The 25,913-nt window shown below is 36.7% G+C and overlaps 1 protein-coding gene across 2 annotated transcripts; it reads right to left on the minus strand.

The window, feature by feature from the left end:
* Window positions 1-1,299: 1,299 nt before the first annotated feature.
* Window positions 1,300-5,726, minus strand: irx2a (iroquois homeobox 2a). 2 transcript variants are annotated; one of them, XM_065246327.2, is made up of 5 exons: window positions 5,268-5,726; window positions 3,751-4,153; window positions 2,724-3,386; window positions 2,251-2,338; window positions 1,300-1,958 (listed from the first exon to the last, which is right to left on the minus strand). In XM_065246327.2, the coding sequence occupies exons 1-4, from the start codon at window positions 5,484-5,486 to the stop codon at window positions 2,271-2,273; spliced, it is 1,353 nt and encodes a 450-aa protein (XP_065102399.1). In that variant the 5' UTR covers window positions 5,487-5,726; the 3' UTR covers window positions 1,300-1,958; window positions 2,251-2,270. The 2 variants fall into 2 exon arrangements, with proteins under 2 accessions (XP_065102399.1, XP_065102400.1); XM_065246328.2 differs by having other exon boundaries at window positions 2,251-2,320; window positions 5,268-5,725.
* Window positions 5,727-25,913: the final 20,187 nt, after the last annotated feature.

Genomic DNA, 25,913 nt, shown 5'->3' on the forward strand with positions numbered 1-25,913 from the left:
TCTACTAAATTAAAAAAACAAAAATGCCTTAATCCAAACTGCGCCAAATTATGATCCTGAATAAATGTGAGCAGTCTAATAATATCTGCTACAGTAATGCGCTCCTTTTTCTCACCTTTACCTGATCCCAATCAAACAGAGGTGGGTGAACTTCTTTGATGTTTTCAAAGGCTGTTTTACAGAAACAATAACTCTTTTTATTGAGAACAAATGTTGACATTTGGATGGAGTATGAATGGAAACCGCCTGTGGTGCCATTTTGACAACAGTGGTAGATCTCCCGGGATCCAATCTGAGATTAAAGCCTGAATTTCAATAGTTCACCTCCAATAATGAAGTCGTTTGCTTAGTCATGTACAAGTGCAATACACTTCAAAATGCAAAATCGGTTATATTGCCGGGAAATGTAAGCGAATTTATATCAGTAGCTACTGAATTCATAAACGTGAAATATTACAAGAAATAAAGACGTTTGTAACTGTTATTAAAATAATATAACTACAGTAAATAACTGTAACCCCAACATTAGTCATTTAGAGCACTTAAAAATGTTGTTCGATTAGCCCACTGACTATACATAATAGTATAATATTATTACATATTATTAATATTTATATTATATGTTAATAATGTTTTATTTTTTTACTATTTGTCTCTTTTGGAAAATATATTTTAGGTTATTATTTGGATGGCCTTTTCTTTGTATTGTAAGGTTGTTACGGTTAACACACAGCGGGTGTAATAATCTGTTTAACTTACGCCTTTAAATTTTAACGGAGCGGCCCGTATAAGAGAGACGTCATTCCCATCACACACTCGAGCCCCATCGGAGCTGGCAGATGTTTAGACACGATTTTATGGATCGTTCAATATCGGTCTATAATGAAGCCCGACTGACCATCTTAAAACCCCGCCGGGAGCTCATAACGCTTCCTTTCCAGCCTTGTATTCATCATGCTAAAAAATAGATGAAGGCCTGGATTATAAGCGGCCTCTATTATTCACTCCTATCAAGACCATATTCTACATTTAGATTTGATATTAAACAGACATTGGGTTAAAAACAATGTAGGCTAATAGAAAATAAATTAATAAACCCTATTATGATTAAACTACATTTCTTATTTTGTATACTGCATTAAATTAAACATTATAGGCTACTAAGACAAATTAAACTGTAAATGTTATGGTCTTGATGGCAAGTATAAACATGTCTTTGATGATACACGACAAGATACGTATAAATTATGGTATTACAGTGTGTAACATTTTAATAGTAAACCTTCAAAAACAGGCCACTTCAAATTGTGCCAGTGCAGACTAGCGCATTTTATTTACAATCAGAGATATAAATTAGTAAAAGTCTCATTGTTAACAACATTGTGTAACTTCGGCTTTTTTAAAATAAAAACCAATCATAATTTATTTACAAAACAATGCTCACCATTGCAATACAACTTGCATAAATTATAGGCCGTCGCCGGTATTACAAAAATAAATATCAAATGTATTCCACTCTTAGTCAAGTTTATACCAGTCCCGAGTTCTCGTTTACACGTCACACCTCTAGCAAATAAACGTCTTGTAGGAGGGCTATAATTTCCAACGCGTGTATACAACCGGTTGCAATGAAGCTAGTATAAGGATCCTGAGAAATATGTTTCCTCATTGAAAAGTCACATATGTTGGGATAAAGTACTTCATCAATAATTAAACAGTTCATCCACATCGAATTGGTTACTGTGCCGTAATATTGTCGGCCTTCCTTGTTCTTTCCTTGTCTATTCCAGAATCTCAAAGTTTTAGGATTATAATTTCTATAGGCAGGTGCTCTGTAGTCCGTGGGTGTACAGTGGCACACAAAAGGATCCGCGTAAATGAGCAAATGTTAGTTTAAAACAGCTTGGGGAGAGAGGTGATGGCTTGTTCGCTTTGTTCAAAGCAATTGTGACACCTACCTGTGAACCAAGGAAACAAAACCTCATCAATCAGGAAAATATGACGATTTTCGATAAAAAAAAAGAAAGATGAAAAAAATCAATCTACTATTGTATAAAACTTAAACAATGCGCATTTGTTAAACCACCACGAACTATGTGCTGTGACTTAATTAGAAAATCCCACGTTATAACTCTGGATTCACAAAAACAACTCATCAAATATGAGGAAGTGATATATCATTGTTATGATCAAAATGTCTCTTGAAATGCCTCTTAACCTACACCTTACATGCTTAAATTAACAACTTACTTGAAGAATCTTGCTCGTCTTTAACTTGAGAGGTAAGACTGGGGTCTTATTGTGAACACTTCGGAGGGGTCTGTTAGGAAATACAAACCTATTTTAAAAAAGGGAAATAATACATCGATTTGACAGATTACATGGTGTATTTCAAAATTAACGATTACATGAGAAAATGAATTTTAAAAAGTTTGTCACCTTCAGAAAATCACTGAAATTATTTTTAAAAACAACAACTTAGGATTGTTTACAATTTGACAAAATACAGAAAATACTTAACTGAATAATGAAGTAGGCAAATAATTAAAAATTATAAAACAATTAATTGTAGATAATTAATGAGACAGAATAAATGTAGGCATATGTAACAAAAATGACTATATTACACAATATATAGCTTACACGTTAAATAATAATATGGCAGGCTTACTAAATGGCCGTTTTAATTGGCTAAGATCGACAGCATTGCACCCTTTACGCACCTTTTTTGGATTCTGCATTGGAGGCCCTGAAATGTTGTTCAGTCTGGTTTGCATTAGTCTTTAGTAGGGGGTCGCCACTTTGTTTGTGCAGAAGTCCCTCACCAGCTGAATTATAGCGCAAAATCCCTTGGCCCTGCAATGGGCTAAAGTTGCCATAGTTTGTGTAATTACTATAAAATGGAGAGGTATAATATAAAGGTCTTCCCAAAATGGAGGTGGCGGGGTACACTGCGCCCGCCGGGGCTGCACTGGGCGTCGTAGAGGTCAAAAGGCCAACGCCCGGAGGGCAGCTCTGCCCCAAGTGCTGCTGCTGCTGCTTTGGGTCCGAAGTGGCGATCTCGGCTAATGACCATAATTTAGGCTTAACGGTTTGGTTTTGACTGTCCAAGCATGTTTTGTTGGTATTGTTTCGTGTGTCCTCTCGGTGATGGTGGGTCAATAGAGGAGCTTCCACCCCAGTCAGAGGAGAGGATGTCACCGGCTTGGGTGATGGGCCTCTTTGCCTCTCCTCGTGGCCCGTGTCTAGATCACTCGCGTCGCATTTGTCCTTGGTATCCGGTCCAGAATCACAAACCAGGTCCCCGGTCCTACACGTGACCTTCTCCCCGTCCGATTCCACTGAGCATGAATGATCTGTCAGGGCATCGACGTGCAAACTAATGCCTGTAGACAAATAAAAAACAGCAATTAGTTTCTTCTGTCAAAATGTTTTTACACTTACAAAAAAAAAAACATAGTCCTGAAATATCTATTAAATTGCGTAATTAATTTCTAAGATTTCATATTTATTTATATACGTATTATATTATAAGCTTAAATAGATGACTATAATTTAGCATTACACAGACAAACAATTAATTAAAAACAAACACAATACGCTTTTAAGAAGTAATGAGGTAAATAATAAAATAACTATTAAAGTACCTTAACAAAAATTAAAACTTACAAAAAAATTGGTGTGGCCCTGACACGTACCCTGAACTCGTTAATACATTTAAAATAAAATGTTTCATGAATTCAAATGTACCTTCATCCTCAGCAGACGCCTCGCCGTTATCTATGCTTTTATCCATGCGTTCTTCTTTTCTTTCTGCCTCCGCGTCGTCCTCGTCCTCATCCTCACTTTTATTCCGAGGTGCCCATGTCATTTTGTTTTCTTTCTTGAGTCTCCGCCTGGCATTAGCGAACCAGGTTGACACTTGTGTCAGGGTCATTTTGGTAATAATGGCCAGCATGATTTTTTCTCCTTTCGTGGGATAAGGATTTTTCCTGTGTTCCTGCAGCCACGCTTTTAATGTTGCTGTGGCGTCACGCGTGGCGTTTTTTCGGTAAGCGGGATCATTGAGCTGGTACGGGTAACCGGGACTCCCGTAAGGGTGATAACTAATCGCTCCTGCCATCCCCGCAGTGTGCGCGTCATACGGAGAGCCCTTTAAAAACAACATTTTATACAGGGTCACGCACCATCATTTTATGACTTTAAGTAAAACTGTATAATAACTTTAATCTCCAAATCATAATCCCAGACTAATAGTTCTTTTTTTCTAATATACAGTATCGACACAAAAATGTATAAATCTTATAATGCAAATTAACAGCTAATCTGTTTAGCATTATTCAACGTTAATGTTATTAATGAAAGTTATTATAAAGTGTAACCAAAAATTATAATGGTAATAATAAATAAGCCAATAAACAATGATTAATCCTTCACGCAATTATCAGAATGCACAATTACATGGGACTGGGGTGGATAACAGATAATGGGTAATTGCAGCCATTTTGCATAATCACCAGCCTTCCTTTCCCAGTGCTCTTTCAGTGCAAGTGTGTTTTGTCAGAAGCATATCAGTGAACCGCAGCATTACAAATCCTATTAGAAAATCACTGGATATGGAGCGTTTTAAGCGCTTTCATGTGCCATGTCATTAGCATTGCAATTCATCTATTCACGATTAAATAACGCCTATTTAACAGCACATCATTTGCAAATCTTAACCGAATGACAACTTAAAAAAATATTATCGCAGCAACTCCATTATTGTAAGCGCATTCTCACTTATAATTTTAAAATATCGCAAACAATAATTTCAATACATTCTAAAAATTATGCTAAGCAGAACAGGCCTGAATCGCAAAAGTGAAATGTTATGGGCCTGAAAGTTTCCAGAGACATAATCGCATTATTGTTTCGTATACATTTGTGCACTTTTGCGGTTGTAAATATATCAAACAATTACTCATTTTGATAACAAAAAATAAAAACATTTTGTTTATTAATGTTTATGTTATGGATTTACTTATTTATTTATTCGTAGACTCTGACTTTTGTTTTGCAGTTTGCACTATAGTGTAACACCAAGCCCAAGTGCATGGCATTTGTATTCATGACCCGCATATGCTTTCCCTTTGAAACACACATGCGAGACTCCCTAACCCACAACTATAACCCTTCAGCAGAACTATCATATCATGCAATATTCATGCCCAAGAACAATGACTTCTGAATAGCGATGCATTTAAATCCATAAAAGGTCTATTTACCATGTAGGACGGAAATCCCGTGGCTGGATCTGTTGAATAGGACAGAGGGCTGGAGAATCCATTGGCGGAGGCTGTGAACGCAGCTGATCCGGGGTACGGGCTGAACGCCGAACCGGACGAGGACCGGGCCAGCTCTTCACTCCTCGGGGCGGCCAGCGGACAGGAGTAGAGCGCCAGAGAGCCCGGGGGCTGGTAAAGGTAACCCTGAGGATAGGACATTATTATATAAAGACTCGACTGATCTCTCCAGATGAGGAAGGCAGGAGGACAGAAACCGAGTTGATCGATAGATTCAGCGCATCTAACAGTCGAGTGGAGGGATAAACTAATAAAAGAAAATAAATAAAAGCGCAAAAGAGGAGAGATCAGCGGTGTGCCGTCACGAACATCCCCTAGCGTCCGTTTGTTTTTAGTGCTCGGGAGTGTAGAGTGAAGAGTTGCTGGAAGGAGCAGCCGAGTTTCTGAGAGCATTGGAGAAACGGGAGCTGTCAATCAGAGCTCATCTGAATATTCCGCCCCCTCAATCGCGCTCTGAAATGCAATTCCGGAACAAAACCGACACGGAAAGCTGCGTGCGCGTTCACGTCGTCGCCTTTTCGTCGCGTATCTATTGCATTTTCTTTCTTTTTCATATGTTTTATTGAGCGATCATGCAATCACTGATGGATAACAAGATGACACTTCTCATTTCTTTGAAAATGAAAAATTCCTCTCTTTCTTTTACGGCGTTTGTCACATTATAGCTATGACACTGTGGATTTATATTATTATTTTCTATATACTGTATGTACTGATTGTTTTCGTTGTTAAACTTGGAATGACATCATTATAATCCTAATGTAGGTGCAGTGACATGTCAGTTGTTTAACACTGACACTTTAACATGTTAACACTTTTAATCAAGGACGTGTTGCAACAATTGCGCGTTATACCTAATATGTTACTGGAGTTTATCTGCTCTCGTATTAATTGTTTAAAGGCTTTGTACTGTGTGAGAGGAGCAGTGCACAAACAGGCCGGTGGGAGGTGTGCGTTTTCTTCCACGCAGCACATATTATTATTTCTTCTCTCTAATCGCAGGAGGTCTTCCGTCCTGACAGCAGGAGTTCATCTCACAGTGTTCCTGAATACTTGTAACATTTATTTAAAAATCATTTAGCATGATTTTTTTAAAACATAACAGTTCCTTGAACCGAGGCACGAGAACGCGCAAAATATAAGTAACATAAATAAATATTTTAATATTTTAATATTCAATAATATATTTATGACAAAGATTGAGATAAAAGAATTAGTTACTTATGCATTGAATGGGTTTTAATTTCTCCTTTATTATTATTTTAAATAATGTCATGAACCCAATACAAATTCGCTGATATAATGTATTCGTTTTTAATATTTTTAAATCAGAGTCAATCGGTATTTTATCATTTAGTCAGATTTACAAAGAATTTCAGTTTATTTAGCCTAATTAAAACTATAGGCTTATTGAACATTATGCCTACTTATTGTATTTAATAAAGAATTGCAGATGTAATGTGTTTACAGTGATTTGGCATGACAGTCAAGTAAGTTGTTTTATTTATTTATTTAATTGTTTTATATACCTTATTGTATTTGTTTTGTGAAACATATTTCTTAATAAACATAAATAATTATGATATTGATTTGTAAAATATATGACTATATTTTAAACAATAATAAAAATATAAATTAAATAATTAAAATTAAAGTCAAATAAATAGCAACCGATAGCATTATGCTCATTGTGGTAGTAGTGTAAAAAAAAACTAGTCGAAAAACAATTATTGTTTTATTTCATACAAATAATTTCCACCATAATTAATCCTCATAAATCAGTGCTGTGCCTATATGCAGATTAATAGTCGTATTAATACGTTTTATTTTGACTCATTTATATGCATTTTTTTTTCGGTGGTAAAGTAATTAGTACACTTGATAAAGAGAGATTAATTTGACGATAATCACAGTTCACATAGGATATAGCAAGCAAGAGACAGTGAAAGGCTGTGAGAGCGTGAGCTGCGCAGGTGACGCTGTCAGGCGCGCGCCGCACAGCAGGGGGCAGTAGGTTAACTAGGTTAACTTTCATATTGAGAAACCCCCGTGGTATTTTAGTCCCAGTAAACATGATGGAATTATAGGATATTCAGGGAAGTCTCAGGGGAGTGCACTTATCCAATTCAGGCAGACGCCTTAAACATGAAATTATGAAATTAACTAAGAATAGACACGCATGATATTACCGACTTACTGTCTAAATGCACATAAAGCAATATATAAAAAGTGCTTTGAATTGTAGGTTGGCTTTGATATATATATAGCAAAACATGGAAATGCTATTTTCTTTTTAAATAAACAGCAATTTAAAAACAATCTGTTTAACATTACTATTCAGAAGTTTATGAAAATGCAATATGCTATTGCCAGTCAATTAATTAATGATAAACAGTTGCATCATTTCTACAAATAGTTTGTTATTATTTATTAAACACAATTATGATTAATTATAATATTTTATTATGATATAAGCATATGATGGTTATCATTATTATTATTATTTTATATGTCCAATGAATTGTGCATGAACACAACACAGCGCAACATGCAGTCATGAAAAGTAAATACAATCACCAGGAGTGTGTTCACTCACTGGCCTTTTAGACCATTGATCAAGTTTTACCGACAAAATCTGTAATTATACGGGTCCTTATTTTCAATAAAGCTGATTACACTAAACCACACACACACATTTGGGCTCCTTACAGAGTCAGATTTATGATGCATGCCATCGATTTGGATAGAAGGAAACAACTATTGATTTTTCATATTTTTCTTCAAACTTGTTTACTCAAGGATAATACAGCTTGGCTACGGTAGCTCCAGTTGAGTAGCATTGGGATTAGTACTACTGCCTTTTGATGAGATAAATTACTCAGTGCAACTTCAATGGCCAAAGGGTATACTTTGATCTCATGTTACTTCATTTACCCTTATGACTAAATGATTATTGATTTCATATTCTTAACTCTGAAATGTGAAACCCAGGTGGTTGACAGGGTTCAACGTGCTATTTTTGTGAATATCCTGTGGCCCGCTCTGTATGCATGCATTTTTGTGCCTGGATTGTGTGTTGTTGTTGGTACTGCAAAGGGGTTGAGTTATTGAGTTATATAATTGCTTTAGTTTCAGAAGTGTAACCTTTACAGTGTGTAAAGTACAATCTTTATTAAATATTAGTTTATTACACGATATATATATATATATATATATATATATATATATATATATATATATATATATATATATATATATAAGTAAAAACATATATTGTACAGCAAATGCAGATTAAATGAACCTTTATACAATATGTTCAATGACTTGATACAGTGGTGATATGAATGTTGTTCTCCTTAAAAAATTTAATGTAGGACCACATGCATTATATTAACTTATATTTTCCTAATCTGGCAAACATTTCTTTGAATGCCTGTAAGTGTAAGGAGAAAGACCACAGAGAGAGACTATAAGGGGCTGTGTGTTTGCGTGTTCATAGGCACCTTAGCGAAAACTAGATTTGCTGTTATTTCATCATGTTTCTACATCAGATCTGTAAAAGAGTGAGATACAGAATATCACAAAACCAGCAAATTTAAGCTGAGCCAGAGCAAACAAGAGTACAGATAAACATAACAAAAAAAGCAATTTTGTCCCTGTGATAATTCACATATTTTTCAAGGTCCTGGTGTTGTGTGAAGATACTGCTTTCTCAGTGCATTGACCCTCGTGGTTTGGGGCTATGTGCTATTCTGTCAGGGGAAACGTCTTTGGTCTTCTCCAGTGGGCCCTACGGGGGCGAGGTAGGGTGGCAACAGCCATCATCTCACCCAACTGGCATCGGCAAGCTCGCCAGACCTCTAATCAGTAACTATCCATGTGCTTGGCAGCGGAGGGGGTTTCGAATCAGTACCTTGCCCCGAGTAAAAAAACCCTGAGCCCCATCGCTTTGTAAGCATGTTCCTCTGGGCGAGCAAAGCTTGTGCCTGTGATGAAGTGTATGGATGAACAAAGATGTGCGCTTGCTCGACCGCTTCACATAACATAGTTGAATGAAGTCGTGGAGCGTCGCACACAGTCTCAATTTGTTTAACATGCTGCAGAAAGCCATGGATGTTTCAAAAACAGTTTCTTAGCGGAAAGAAACAAACAACTGAACAAGTGTCTCTGTTCCTTACTTTTTTAAATGCAGGAGGAACAAGTTTGCAGGAAGTTAATTAGGTAAGACTCTGGTGGGGAGATGGTGCCCAGTTTTATAAAATCCATTAATTTATGATAAATTCTGTGTAATTAAAGCTAAAAAAAATAAGGCTACTAATAGCACTACATTGTACAATTAAATATGTTTTGTTTAATTTAAATTCTAAGTTTGAGATTGTTTTATATCATCATTTTTTATTTAAATTTAAGAACCACTCTTCAGACACATCTCTTAAAACAAGCAGTATACAGTATAAAAACACTCCAAAAACATTTGAACACCCATGCCACACTTACAGTAAAGTCGGTTGTATGGCGTATAAAATAAAACGTAACAATTTATTTCATGGTGTCTTTGTAATTACTATAGCAATAAGAGTAAATTATGCATAATTACATGCAACCAACTCTTAACCAAGCCCCAAACCTAGCCATAACCCTATAGTAAGTACATGTTGTTAATCACTACTCAGTATTTAAACGTATCAATACACTGTAACAAGGACACAGTAAATTAAAGTGAAACCAATAAAGAATAACGTATTGTAATATAGCATTACATAATATTAAAGAAATATGTATGATGCTTGAAATTTCACACCATACATCCACTAAAATAACCTCAGCACCAGTTGGTTAAAAGCGGTGTTCGAATTGAGAGGGTTGGGGTGGTCCCGGACCCCCTATAAGGTTTTTATTAAAATTAAAATAATGCATGAATTTATAATTCTCGTGTTGTGCTGCCCCAAAGTGATACTATCCATTGTTTGTCTCAATTTCGCAATAAACAAATCCAAAAGATTTCTGTCTGAAATAAATGTAAACTCTCAAGTGTGCCTCTCAAGACATTGCAGACTGTTAAATTTAGGATTGGGTTAGGGGCTAAAAATATTCTCAAACTATTATTTCACCCTAATTTGAGGGGTAAAATGGTTAGGGTTTGAGCTCAGGGTAATTTGGGGTTCGTAGATTAAAGTGTTGATCCAGTAACACAATTTAACATACTTTCTGAAATCACGGTGACCCTATAATGACGGGGGGGGGGGTCTAGCTAGGGAACCCCCCCCCCCCCCATAATCTTTGACATAAAGCAAAATTCGCACACAAAGCAAAATTAAGTCATGTATGAGAAAATGTTTATCATCAATTGTTTGCAAATGCCACAAAACTGTTTTATTTACCTATTCAATTTAACAAATGTATGTACAACACTGAAATAAAGGGAAAAATAACGCTGTCACTGGGATGGGGTAGGCCATTCATGCCAGTTCCGCCGGACACGTCCCGAACATGTTTTTGGGTTCGTTCTCCGGAAGTCACGTTGCTCGACCGCATACGTCATCACATTTCAGTTAAAATACATTAGAAAATTAAGATTTATTTATTTTAAGACATACAATCATTGTAGTTTCATTCTTACCTTGAAATGTAACGGTTGCTTTTCTGAAATGAAACCCAAAATATTAAACCTTGATGACGTATGCGGTCGACCGACGCAACTTTCGGAGAACGAGCCCGAAAACATGTTCGGGACGTGTCCGGCGGAACTGGCACGAATGGCCACCCTACACTGGGACGATACCCTTTCGAAGGGTCCTATGATGTACCATTTAGATACAGATATATACCTTTGAATATGTTCCTTTGAAGTACTATATGCACCCTTTAGATATAATTCTGTACTTTTTGAAAGGGTATCGCCCCAGTGAAAGCTTTGTACATTTATTTCTAACTGTATAACCCATAAGAATGTGTTCTTCATTTATGCTATAACTTTTTAAAGATGTATTGTTGATTAGTCATTGTCCAGGAATAACATATCTATAGTTTTTAATGATGACAAAATTTTGTTATGATTTAGATCGAGAATTTAAAGGAGTAAGAATTATCATTTTCAAATATTTGCCGGACCAGAGAGAGCACACTCGCCGGTTGCTGATATACTGCTGTTTAATGATGTAAATGACCCTTTTACATTGCATAGTTTAATCAATTACTATGACAATTTTTCAAGAAGCCTCCCCATGCTCTGAAAACAAGATACATTTTACACAATGCGTTTTGACCGATCTTACTTTTGCACGAGAAAGCAGTAGTGAGTGTGAGATCACTGAGCAAATCACAGGGGAGGAATAAACGAATAAAGATAGACTATATTATCATTCTGCCCTCAGCTTATGCACTCCTAATTCAATTAGTTGACCGTTACTTTGATGGACTGAACCAGGTGCGGGTCAGCTGCCCATATCTCTACATGAACTAATGCAGATTCGTCATGGGTTGAGCAATAACTGTCCATTTGTTACCTGGATACGAACTCTATACGGAGTCATTTAAGGATTCATCTTTAACTATAACCTCAAATTAGTTGTGATTGGATGTGTTATGGTAAACTAGCACGCATGAACCATTCAAACCACTGACAGATTCCCTCACATTCCACTGCAGCCAAGCCTATAACCAACACTTCTTAAAACAAAAGCAAAGCGAGTGTGTGGAAACTAAAGCGTTGTTGGCTTTTATTTCCCTGTTTATTCTAGCGTCTGATCCAGTGGGAACGCACCTAATCCATGTCATGTAGAATTAAGCCTCTGTCCTATTCATCTGCCTCTTGGAAGTTCAAGTATGTGAGCAGAGAAAAGTCGCAAATTATAGGAATTATGCTCTGGACTCCAGCACACAACTGTCCAGACAGTTTGATTGATGAGTCGAATGAATCACCTTAAATCAAAGCGAAATAAAAGGAGCCTCAAAGAGGTGCAATTTGAAATGGCTATCCAAGCCCCCCTCCCCTCTCGCAGGTAGTCCAATAACCGAGGGCCGACCAGATAGAGTTCCCTCGAAAGTCTGTTGACAGCTAGTGTCAGTGTTCTTTGTAAGGATTGTGCGGGGCCCGATAGGGTTACTTGTGGCTAATCCACGTTGACCTTGCCTCGGTTTTCGAGCGAGGACGCTTTTGTACAGTTGGGACGTCTGAAAAGGTATGAGGATACTGACATATAACCATCAGCGCAGGTCTTGCACCAACTCTTTTGTGGTGTTATCGGGTTGCATGTCTGGGCCTGCAAATAAACAATGTTTGAGCACAAGTAAGGTGACATTTAAAGTGGCTCGGGAACGGCGCGTTCCGAGCGACGGGTTCAAAAGGTCAGCCGGAGAGCGGGAGCATTTCGGTGACTTAAAAGAAATCCCATCGCGATGAAATGTTAGGGTGGCAGACGCAAACAGAGTACAAAATGCCACAACAGAGAGAGAGAAGCGTTGGAACGCGTTGCGTGATGTTGGAAAGACCAAACTTTGAAGTGGAGAATGCCATGTAAACACAGACCCGTTCAAAACGACACAGAGCCGGAGGAAGACGGACCAATCAATCAAAGCATCGCTTTCATCGGGCTTATCGGAATGAAATACAACATTGCAATCTTTTCAAAAGAACAGAACGGATTATTTTTCCTCAACAACTTATGAAAGTGCATCAAACCGAGCAGGAAGATGACTCAACTTTTTATAAAAACATAATAAAGATTCACCTTTTTGCATTATTAGTGAAATTATATGGTTTCGTCAAATGTAAATGATGCTGGACGCATCATCTTTTCAAGAAAGGTGATAGACGTCTTGCAAAAAGGTGGCTGTTGGGATCACAGCAGAACATGAAAAGAGAAAGAATGATAGGAAGTAAATGACAGACAGACAGATTTTTTGTTTTCTTTTACCCCGTTCTTGAGGACAGCTAAAAACAGAAAGATGGCAACTATTAAATTGCTGATGTGGTTTTTTGCACAAATAGCTTTATCGGTTATCTAATAAAAAACGTGGACGGAATAATACTATATACTTTCCCTATATGGTTCCCAGAACGTAAATATTATATTTTATATGGGCACAACAACTAAGAGTGAATAACGTAAATACTTTATGTACACAGAGTATTTCATTTATATAAAATATACATTTAAATCAGACTGATCTTATGGAAAATTGTGTTATAGTCACAAGAAATTTTATTAATTTGTGTCCATGGCAGAAATGCAACTTTTTTCATGCCTTGAGCACGAATGTCTTTTTCGTGTCACTCGATTTCTATAAATAGTTTTTTGTGTCTGTTGCACGACTTTCTTTTTCGTTTCATTTGATGTATTGTTTTATCATTGTTTTTTTCTATTTTCTTACCATTGTTACTTGGGGTTGGGGTTAGAATCACTTTCTATTTCATTTTTAGACATCCTTACCCAAACCCCAACTCTAACCCCAACTCCAGGCGAGAATAGTTTTAAAAGTGGGAGAAAAACATGTAGAAACCAATACATAAAAGTACATCCTTACCCAAACCCCAAATCTAACCCCAACCGCGAGTGACAATGATTTAAAATACGGGAGAAAAAATGAGAAAACAATACATAAAATACAACGAATAAGTCGTGCTACGGACACGAAAAACTATAGAAATTTGTGAGAGTGACATGAAAAAGAAATTCGTACTCAAGGCACGAACAAGCTGAATTTTGTGCCAAATTAATAATTTTGTTTTGTGACAAACACGACTTTCCATGAGATAATTTTGATTTGAATAACTGAAATATGAATAAAAAGTTAAAATAAAATAAAAATGTAATTGATAAGTTATAATATAATAATAAATGATGAATATATGTTTTGATCGAGGGGCAACCTTCCGATCTCTCTGATGAAGCAAATACGGAAGTTATTTAACTCTTTCACCGCCAGCGTTTTTAAAAAAAGTTGCCAGCCAGCGCCAGCGTTTTTCATGATTTTCACCAAAGTTTAATGCCTTCCAGAAAATGTTTTTCTTTAAATATATAAACATACAATATACCAAATGAAAGAGCAGACCCTCTGCTTTCAAAAAAAAAAAAAAAAAAAAAAAAACGTTTTATCATACCTTCAGTGGTTCTTTTGTAATCATCTTTTGAATATGGGTAGGTTTCTGCAAAACACCACATTTTGAGCAAAAAGCAGACATAATTCCATTTTTGTGACAGACTTTTCATAGAGATCCCATTCAGAGCGATCTTTAAAACAGACACGGACATGCAGCCGCTTGCCATAGGGCAATACTTCTGGGTTTAAAAAGTTGCGGAAGGGCCTGGTGGATAATAGCGGTATTGCGGAAAGACGGAAAATCTCGTCATTGGCAGGGAAGCGTTTTCTCTTGATTGACGAGATATCTCGTCAATCAAGTGAATCGCGTTCACTTGATTGACGAGGTGAATCGCGTTGATGCGCGGCCAAGATGGCGACTGCAGGCAACGCCTACTTTAAGCTTCAAAAACTATCTTCACAAACCAATTTTTTTACAGTCTATGGTTTTGATTGCCAGATTCAGGTGCCTGTATTTCAGTGTTAAACAATGCTGTATATCCCATCAGTACAGTACAGTATTATATACCATGCCTTTATCATTCAAAACCAAAATGCAAGATAGGAAAATGCACTATGCAGTTCAGCACAGATGTTTTGGGTATGTTTGTGCCATTACCCATTGGGTCATTTCTTTACACAATGCAGACACTATGTGCAAATAAGCAGTGGAATAAGCAGGCCCAATTTTTCCTCAGTGAATTCCTTTTTTTAATATTTTAGTGCTTTTTTAATATTAGCAAAATATTAAAGTTGACTTGTGACCCTGCGGGGGCCAGTGGGTTTGGAGAATGTATGGGTGGGTAATATTAAACTATTCTAAAGAAGTCTTAAAAATATTGAAATTACCCGACACACCATCCATAATAAAATGATTGCTGTTTTTCTTTCATCCAAGTCCAAGTTGTCGTCCAAATGGATCCATGAACGTACTGTATGTCGGTCTCTATGCTATTATTCTTTCCAATTCAGTGTTTGCAGAAAGTGAATGTATTGTCCTATTGTCTTATTAATCTGTGCAACACTTCATCCTTTCCAATTCTGCTCATTTTACAATGCTACTGCTAAAACTCAATATTAAGCTGTTTCTGTTGTGCACTGCTTTAGCATTGTGACTATGCAGTCCTTAATGCACTAAGCAAACTGTTATTGATCTTTAGAGAGAGTTTGGAGATGGCCTATTTGCACGGCCAAAGCATAAGTACGATACATTTTTGTTAAGAGAAGGTTCACGGACTGCTATGCACTGGATCATCAACACGCCAAGGTATTGACTAGCCAGTAGAAGCATAGCACTAAAGGCCTAAACTAATTAAAAATGGATAGGCATGTGTGTTGCATACAATTAATCCTATCAAACTATCAAGGGAGAAATAAAGGTTTAGTGGACCGATCCACTCAACACAAGCCTGAGAAAATCAGATGAAAGGGAAAATGGTTTGGAAAGAGACTCTGTCGCCAGATTGGCCGGTGGTCAAGTGTGAACGGTCCAATGGGAAGGGCTTGCTCATGGAATGTGTTGCAGCTTCTGTTTGAATTCGATGATTAAATGAGCAAATACTTCCCAGATTTGTTGCGAAAGAAGCTGTCAGTTTATTTATTCATAACGTGTTCATGAATAATTTAATGGTCAGCAGTTTTTATCTGCAGGGATCATTATTAAGAGTTGAGGTGAAAGCTGGTGATTGGACATTTGGCTGCTGTCCACGAGCACTGACAGCGACACATGTCAGGCTCGCTCGCGCAGGCCGCGGATCGAAAGTGACGCAAGATGCTGCGGCCATAAGGGAGAGACGCCAATTTTAAAAATCGGTAGACATCAATGAGCAAACATGTGCAATGTCAGTGACATTTTCTGCAACAAAGTATCAACAAGTTTAAAAGATGGTAACACTTTATAATAAGGTTGTATTTGTTTACATTAGTAAATGTCTTAGCTAACAAATACTTGCAATGAACAATAAGACCTGCCTAGCTGGGTCCCATCACTAACCTATGTAAGCAGAGTCATATAGGCACCAAATGGGAGCTACCTGGTTAACCCTTATGGGCCCTACTGTATATGGAGGGGCCATCATCAGCCCATCTGGGCTAACATATTTGGTGCCACCATGGGAACATAGGACAAAATTAGCTGGGTCCCAGTTGGGTCCAAATGAATCTTTAGCCTCTTTCACACTACTACAATGACTTTTTTATTTTTTATTTTATCTTAAAACAAATCAGTGCTATTGTTTTGTTTCAAAATGCACACATATGATAAAGTGATATCATAGATAAGATAAAGAATAGCACACATCAGCGATGTCTTGCTATAACAATAAATTATTTATTTCTCACACAGAATTTTTTTTGAAAATTATGAGGTGTTTTTAAAAATATTTGTACAAGACAAAGATGGCATCCAGTATATGAGAGACATCTTTGTGCGCGCAACACTTTTTGTCTTCAGCTGTAAGTACCTCGCGGTGAGCACCAGCAGCAGTCTACATTGCCGCAGGTGGATTGAGTTTGAAGGTGTGTTATCTGAGTGCCTGTGATGGGGTGGTCCAGATAACTTCAGACTGAGCCCAGATGAGAAGAAAATGAGGATCAGGAGTGGCTGATCTTTTTATCAGCTGACCCTGTCTGTTGCCATGGCAGCACATTTTAACCTCTCGGATGGATGAGATGATTAAGCGACGATAAACCATCCTGCCAGAACATTAAGACACATTCTTATAGCGTCTCAAAAAGATGGCACACATACTTAAATTCACTTAGATGTGCTTTGCCCAGAGATCACTAAAAACGTTTATAACATAATTGTACAATTTCCTTTGGTGTGTTTTAGAAATAATACTACTGTGTAAAAAACAGTGTCAAAGTCAGTCCTCATAATGATGGTCCTCTTTATATATCTCAACTGCTATAAATCAATAGAGACGCACAATCTGTGAATTTTATTCTTTTTTATCTAGCAAAACCTAATGGCGTTTTGTGTTTACATGTGCAAAATACACATACAGCTTATTTATTAAGTGACGCCATCATGTTTTGTTTTATCTCACTGGAAACAATTCAATAGAGAAAACGGTTTGAAACCATCCTGTCGTCTTTATTCATGTGACGTACAGTATGACAATATCTCAGGGGCGTTGCTAGACATAAAGCTCTACTGGGGCACAGGCCCCCCATTTTTTGTTGACTTTTTTTTGAAAGCCTGCTGTGTGCAAGAGGTGTGCAACACTTCTATACAATGTCCTTTGCTTAACCCACTATTCTACAGTGCTACAGTTACTGCGAAAGATACATATATACAAGTGTATTCTTCATCATACCTAACATTATTTACATGTTTGGAGGCATAAATGGCATAACATGTTTGGAAATAATGACAGCAGAGAAATATTTTCTACATTATACAATGATAGCAATGATTAATAACTTATTTTTACAAGAATATTTTAAGAAACCAGTCATTTTATGACTGCTATACTATATAATCTCAGTCACAGTTACTGCTAACTGTTTGTGTTAGTGTCCTAGAGTTAAATATTAGTAAACTAAATATTAATTTTATATCTCAAAATACAGAACAATATAACACATACATCTGTTGATTTTCTCAGTAACAATGCAATTCTTTAGACTTGACAAGAAGTTTTCCTGAGATTTATCCTCTGTTTGAGACCTGACAGGGTCAGGATGTAGTTTGTCTTACCTCCCTTTAACTCATCATCTCTCCTTTCTTCTTCCCTTTCCCTGCTTTGCATAAAACATTTCTGATGTCCATCTACAGAAGCCAATAATGATCGAGTCAAAATAAGATTAGCATTATTATTTAGAAACTTACTTTAGTTTCGTTATGCTTTCATAAGCACTCGCGTGGCGTCACCTTTTGAATGCGGTTGTGCGCGGTGAACGCAAACGCGCGCGGCCATGGATACGTGCGGGCACGCGTCAATGATAATGCTTTGTCGCTTTTACAAGCCTAAATTGAATAACTACTTTGCATAAAGATCCGTTTTTGCCGCGATTGTCTTTGTAAAGGATTGCACTAGTTAACTGCTAAAATTTAAACTTGAGATTTACACCGGGGCACAAAAGATTTACACTGGGGCACGTGCCCCAGTAAAAGGGGTCTAGCGACGCCCCTGCAATATCTACATTAAAAATTTAACCTTCATTAAACATCTTGTGAAGATTGTATTTTTTATTTGATTCGGTTTTATAGCCTGTTTGGTCGCATTAAGCATCAAAGATACCATATTTTCCCGACTATAACTTTTTTCCTAGTTTGTCGTGTCCTAAAACTTAAGGTGCGACTTATACGTCAAAATGATTCATATGAACCAAGAGAAACTATTACCGTCTACAGCCGCGATAATCCGTTATATGATGCACCTGTATTTATGTGATTCAGTGATGCAGAATGACTTCGGGACCTTTTTGAACTTGCTTTGGCTTGTAGTGTTTTTAGCCTATTCAGGTATGTATGATTATTTTTTTTAATAAACATGACTTGTAATCCAGTGCGACTTGTTTTTGCGATGTTTTTTCTCTTCAAAGCGCATTTTTGACTGAAGCGACTTTGGATATACTTTGGAGCAACTTATAGTCTGAAAAATATGGTACTTTATTTTATTTTGTACTTTACAGTTAATTTTACACATTTAATTACGGTCACAGCACAATGAACATCCCAGAAACGCCCGTGTTGTGATTTTGGTAATGCAAGAATGTGGATGAGTGTGGTTGGACAACGCAGTAATGTGACATTGGCTACCTCTGAAAGCAGGCCTGCGAGCCGTGCCGCCTATTCAGAGGCGGACCGGTGCCAGCAGCGCAGATGAGTGGTAAAAAAAAAACGATGCCCAGCTGGCAGGCTTGTTTGGAGGATGCCCCTGGATTTCACGTCAACAATCCTCTTATGCAACCCAGAGGCCTGTTCTTTATCAACCGTCGCAGAACCCACCAATACTGTTTTACTTTTGTCCGCTGGTCGATTCAGTTCGGACGGCGTTTGAGTCTTTGAAGTGAAAGATTGCTCATAAAAGCCTCAAGGCTTTTTTGTGTTTTCGAAATGTATGCAAAACCACCATCGCTAACCAGAGCTAATGCGTATACGACATAGAGAGCACTGGCTGTATGCCGCATGTTAGTTACTGTATGTGGGCCAAAATGGTTACAAATTGTTCTACACGTGGACCACAAGACATTAACCTTCCACTAATAACACACCTGGGGATAATGATTTCAGCCCGCTTCATCATTCCTACTTACGCTAAACATATTGGCATTATCATTTAAATCTAAAAGGCAATTATCTGTCCGCATAGCCCCTGAGTACTTGTATATATACAGAATCAATCAGTGTAATGTCACTGTGTTTAAAATATCATGCCACAGAGCATTTATGTTTTCATTGTGCCGAGCAGGAAAACAGACCCTCCCCTCGCACGCTTCGTCTGTATGGTCTAATGCAGAAGTTGAACCGGCCTGTGGTAGATTGATGGATTTTGACATGGCCCATTCTTCCAAAAATGGTCATGTCTTCCACCGTGAAAACTTGGTAATGGACCATTTCTCCTTTTCCCAATATATTTTAAAATAATAAACAAAAGGAGGCACTTTCCTCCGGCTCTTAACTCCCGTGTAGCCTTAACTCAAAGAGGATCAATATAATTGTGACTCTCAGTGCAGTTTGCCTATTATGATATTTGTCTGTCACTGATGACATGTCATCTCAAAGGGGACTGAGGCCAAAACACTATTATTGATCCAGTCATCTCTGATGGATATTCTATTATTGAGAGAGAGAGAGAGAGAGAGAGAGAGAGAGAGAGAGAGAGAGAGAGAGAGAGAGAGAGAGAGAGAGAGAGAGGGAGAGATGGGGGGGGTTCAAAAGGATGTAGTAGCGTCTTTCTCTATTTCAAGTCCATTTTAGCCTAGTTCAACTCTCTCTAATGTACCAATAATATGTGATTAAGTATAATTGTCCTACATTTCTCTGTAGATCTATGTGGCATGTTTTGTGTCTTTACATTTATTATTTGTGACTTTAAATCGTGCAGTACTTTAAAATAAATAATCGCTGGACCCTAGCATTTCATATGGCTAATTGAAAACTGGTCAAATCCAACTACAAACTACTACACTTACAGTAACTACACTGTAAAAAAATCTGTAGAAATTACAGTGTTACTCGCCGCTGGTTGCTGTAGATTTAAATTTATGTTATTTATTGGCAACATTTTGTTCAAAGTTAAATGAACATTAAACATTAACAAGTCTTTATATTTACAGAGTAAAACTAAAAATCAGCATCAAGCAAAACATTCTGGGACACAAAATCTGAAGCAAAAAAAAAAAAAAACAGAAAAAGGTTGATGATGATTTCTGGTTCCCAGAATGCTTTGCATGAGGTTGTTATTGTATAGTTTTATTCTGTAAAGATAAAGACTTGTTAATATTTAATATTTATTTAACTTTGAACAAACTGTTGCCAGTAAATACATTTAGATCTACAGTAAGTTACTGGCAAGTAACATTGTAATTTCTACAGATTTGTTTTTTTAATTTAAGGAAATACATATGCAGATGATCACTTATTAAGCAATCATTATCTTTTTTTATTCTTGCCATATCGTTTGGTAATTTTAATAACAGAAATAACAGATTTACAAGTGAAACGCAAGAATAATCATTATTGTTTTACACGGTTGGTTATCTTATCTATTCGTCATTTACAATTTAGTCAGACAAACCGATAATATTGACTCAAAAAAATTCCAAACTTCACCTATAAATAAAAGCAGAAAAGAAGAGTAAATGCATACTGATTTTTTAGTTGTTATTTATAAGACTTTAAAATTTATGTTTCTCATGTGTATGTTAAATTCAATTCTCTTTCTGTTTACAGTATAATTCTACTATTATTGGTGGTTTGGATCCTTACAAAATGTTAAATTTGTATATTGCGCAGGATAAAATGTGACTCTGCACCACAAAACCAATAATAAGGGTCATTTTGTTATGAAATACATTATCTGAAAGCTGAATAAAAAAAGCTTTAAATTGATGCATTTTTGTTAGGATAGGACAATATTTGGCCTGAGATACAACAATTTGAATATCTGGAATCTGAGGGTGCAAAAACTAAAAATAAAAATATTGAAAAAAGCGCCTTTTTCCAAATGAAGTCCTTAGCGACACATATTAATAATGCCCAGTCTCACGAAATTTCGTTATATAATAGCACGAAAAAAAGAATCAAAAAATACGTGACTATATCACGAAACTTTGTGAGACTGGGTAGATGCCATGATAAATGCATTTTTGATATATTTGCACTAGGAAATCTATAAAATATCTTCATGGAACATGATCTGTACTTAATATTCTAATGATTTTTGGCATTAAAAATTATTATTTTGACCCATACAATGTATTTTTGGCTATTGCTACAAATATACATGTGCTACTTATCACTGCTTTTGTGGTCCAGGGTCACAAATTGTTTTCTAAATGAATAAAAGTAAATATATTGTAAAAAATATAACCTATAAACACAAACACATCCTGTTCAGTAAAACATGAACATCCTTTTATTATGACGACATCAGACTTATCCCTGTGGATTGACAGAAACAGACATCCAGCCACAAAACTGTCGCGCGGCTCTATTAAAAGACCCCGTGCAGAAATATGGCGGCTGTCTCAGCGAAGCGGAACCTCGGGAGACAAATTTCATTTAAGAGACTCGAGTCTTTGGCGGGCGTTAAAAACACAACTGCCCATCGAACCCTGTGGACTATTAACTTCCTTTAATACGATACCCGACAAATCAAAGTCAGGATGTGAAACAAGTGCTCTTTATCAGAAAGAATGCAGCTGTACTCCACTGCAGACACTATTACAATCACTCTGCTTTACAAGCCAACAGCGCTATGAAAAGTCCCGCTAAGCAGTTAATCCTGAACCCTGGCGGAAGTACGAAGAAAAGAAAGTAAAAGGGGGTTGGTGTGTAATATATGAACAAGACCAGAAATCATGAGCCGTACTGTAACTAGTTTCTGTGGAATCAATGCGATTGATTGTGTTAAACAGTTGGCATTCGAACAATACGTTAAGCCTAGCGCATTGTCTCTCTTAGACCAAGGTCTTCAATCATTCGATGGCATCAGAATGATCTGACAACATTAATATTAATAGATCCAAATTGGGTTTTATTTACAGGCCTGAAATGAATATGAGGAGCCTGTTAAAATTGGGAAATAGGAAAAGATGGAACTGAATTATAGATTCAGCAGTCCACACACAGGAACGCAGGGCACCTTTCAGGTTGAATTTCAGCTCGGAGGTTCTCAGAGATTCAAATCTTGCATCGACCTTTTAGTTATAGTGCTTATCCGGACAAACATCAGGATCTAAAAAGCTAAGTCATTAAAAAAGCATTTTTAAAATGTTTAATTCCTGCCAATGAGAACATAATATGCCATCCCTTTTGCTGGGCACAGTTTGGAATCAATTTGATGGGACCAACTACTTTACAGTTTCAGCCTAAAAGCATCAATGTTTACGGTGATGGGACGCTAGCGTTCCAAAAAAGCAAGATTACGCAGAAGTAAATAACAAACACCCAAAGCAATCTGCACAACATGTTATGACAGCTTTTCTGTTTATATGGCTGTTTACTTTATAATTATATAATAAAATTTAAAGGAAGTGAAGCTTTTAACTGGAATAAAACTAGTAAAATAAAACTGGTTTAATAAAGCATCATTTAAATGATTAATAATTGCAAATGTTATCGCAAAAACATGTGGGTGTTTTTTATTATTATTTAGTAATAACTACACTGTAAAAAAAAATGCAGCATGAAGATAAGTCAATTCAACCTCTTATTTTAAGTTCTTGTTTAAGTTTTTTGTGGAAAGTTGAAATAACTTATCAAATTAAGTTGAAATTGTTTAAATTAATTTTATTAACATACAAATATATGATTTGACAAAAATGCTGTATGCCTTTTCAGCACAGTCTCATGACATTTCGTTATATAGTTACTTAACTTAAAAATTCTTTTTTTTGTGATAATATCACGAATTTCCGCATTTTTCGTAATCGTATAATGAATTCCTGTTTTCATGTGATTATCACTTATTGGTTACTCAACCGTTTTGTCCTATTTTCTTACCATTGTCGCTTCGGTTTAGGGTTAGATTTACATAAAATGACATCCCTACCCAAACACAACTCTTACCCTAACGCCAGGCGACATATAAAAAAATTAAAAATAGTATAAACCAGTGGTTCTCAAACTGGGGACCAGGGCCCCCGCGAGATGGTGCCAGGGGGTCCCCAGGTTTATGACATTTTATAAAATACATTAATTTAGCATGAATTGTATGATTTTAAACCTAAGAAAATAAGGCTACTAGCCAACAGCACTACTTTGTATAACCTAATATGTTTCGCTTAATTAAAATGTTAAATATTAGAACAGTTTTTTGTCATAAATTTTCTTTGCGGGGGGGCTGCGAAGAAGTGCACCTTACACAAGGGGGGCGCACGCGGAAAAATTTTGAGAACCACTGGTATAAACCAATACATAAGGTGACATCCTAATGCAAGAACCAAATCTTACCCTAATATGAAGCGACAATGGTTTGAAAATAGGAAAAAGCTTTTGAGTAACCAATACGTGATAATCACACGAAAACGAATAAAAAAATCACGTGACTTTACGAAACCTTGTGAGACTGTCTAGGCATTTTACAGGGTGGTAAAATTTAGCATCAAGCCTTTAATATCAACCCCTTTTTAATAAAACACAACTTGACTGAATTTTTATGTAAATCATGTTTGAAATCATTCTTACATTAACTGTACAATACACAAATGTTCATAAAATATGGATTAATGAACGATTTATGAATTTTTCAGCTTGTTTTGCGTAAATGAGGCCTTTTAACTTTCTTAGTGCATCGCTCTTTGTTGTTTTTGGCAGATTCAAATTCCCCTAATAAAAAACATTTGTCTTCTATATGCCCAAACCAGGTTCCTCACAGAGATCTCTGTTTCTTGGCAGATAAACATAAGGTTTGTGCACCAATCAGCTGGCTCCGTGGAAAGCAGGTGTGCCACATCCTTTCCTCCTTGCTCACAGGATGCCCATGTTTGGTCAGTGCCAGAGCCAGCTGGTAAATAAGGATTAGTCCCCTCCTCTTTTAGACATATGGATACCATTTTATGACTTCCTCTTTTATATCCATGTAATTACCTTATCATTACACTTTAATTGCAATGCAATTTTTCTAACATAAATCCTGGAGATGATTTTTTTATGGGTCTATGATTATACCATAATTATTTAGGCTATATGATAATAACTAAAATGTCCTGGTGGCCATATGTAATACAAGCATAATGAGAAGCAACTCTCTGCTTTGCCTGGAGATAAAGGAATACACTGCAAATGTTCGCTATATCATAAAACATTAATTGAGCTGAATGTAATTAACTTTTAGCCGCGGCTGTTTAGTTAAACTACCCTGGGCGATATCCTTTTATTAAGTATGAGATACGATGACAGCTCCTTTAAATTTAGGCCTAAGCACTCGTCAGGCATTTCTTCATCTCGACGCGCGTTTGAGTCGTAAGGCAGTCACTTTCGATGTACCCATCTTTTCTTCCTTAATCCCGGCACGGCTTTTATAGGCTTTGCCAAGTGTAGAGAATCTGTGTGCAGATCTCGTCAGAAGCAGACTCTGGCTTCTTTATCTCCAGCCACTGAGCCAACAGTGTTGTTTACAAACCCCTCTGCTGTCAGCTTGAACACTTAATGAAAGTGAGGGAGATTTGAAGGCAATAATCTCTTTCAACTGTTCTCTTTACAGGTGCGCGGGAGCTCGCCGCTTCCCCGTGTTTGACTCCCAGCTCTTGGCGAACGCGAGTGACTTCACACAATAAGGTATCTGTCATCTCCACTTGCCTGTGATATCTGGATAACTACACCTTTGTTTTGGCATCTCACTTTTCCGCCATTGTTATACGACTGTCGGCGGAATTTTCTTTGAAGAGCGTGCGATGAGATACTGTTGACGTGTCACGTGTAATAAAAGCGGTCACACTTTTTGTTTGTTTTAGGTAGTCTAGGTAAAATGTGTCCATAAATCTTTATTAAAAAAGTTTTTATGTCAAAATTCATATAGATGAATATAAAGTGAAAGTGACGTATTTGCCAATGTATGGTAAACAGTACTTGAAATGTGACCTCTGTATTTAACCCATCCAGTGAATAGTGAACACACACTTTATGTCGTAAACACACACACTTGGAGCAGTGGGCAGCTATCACTCCAGACATATATTATGCAAAAACCAAAAAATTTTGACAGCCCTAATTTAAATATTTTTGTTCATTTGCATATTATTTTGTACATTTCAATTTGCATAAAACACATTTTAATTATGATTCAGGGTCCCTCCTGATCAGAGGCGTCA

Source organism: Paramisgurnus dabryanus, chromosome 13 (genome assembly GCF_030506205.2).
Source record: "Paramisgurnus dabryanus chromosome 13, PD_genome_1.1, whole genome shotgun sequence".
Lineage (NCBI taxonomy): Eukaryota > Metazoa > Chordata > Actinopteri > Cypriniformes > Cobitidae > Paramisgurnus > Paramisgurnus dabryanus.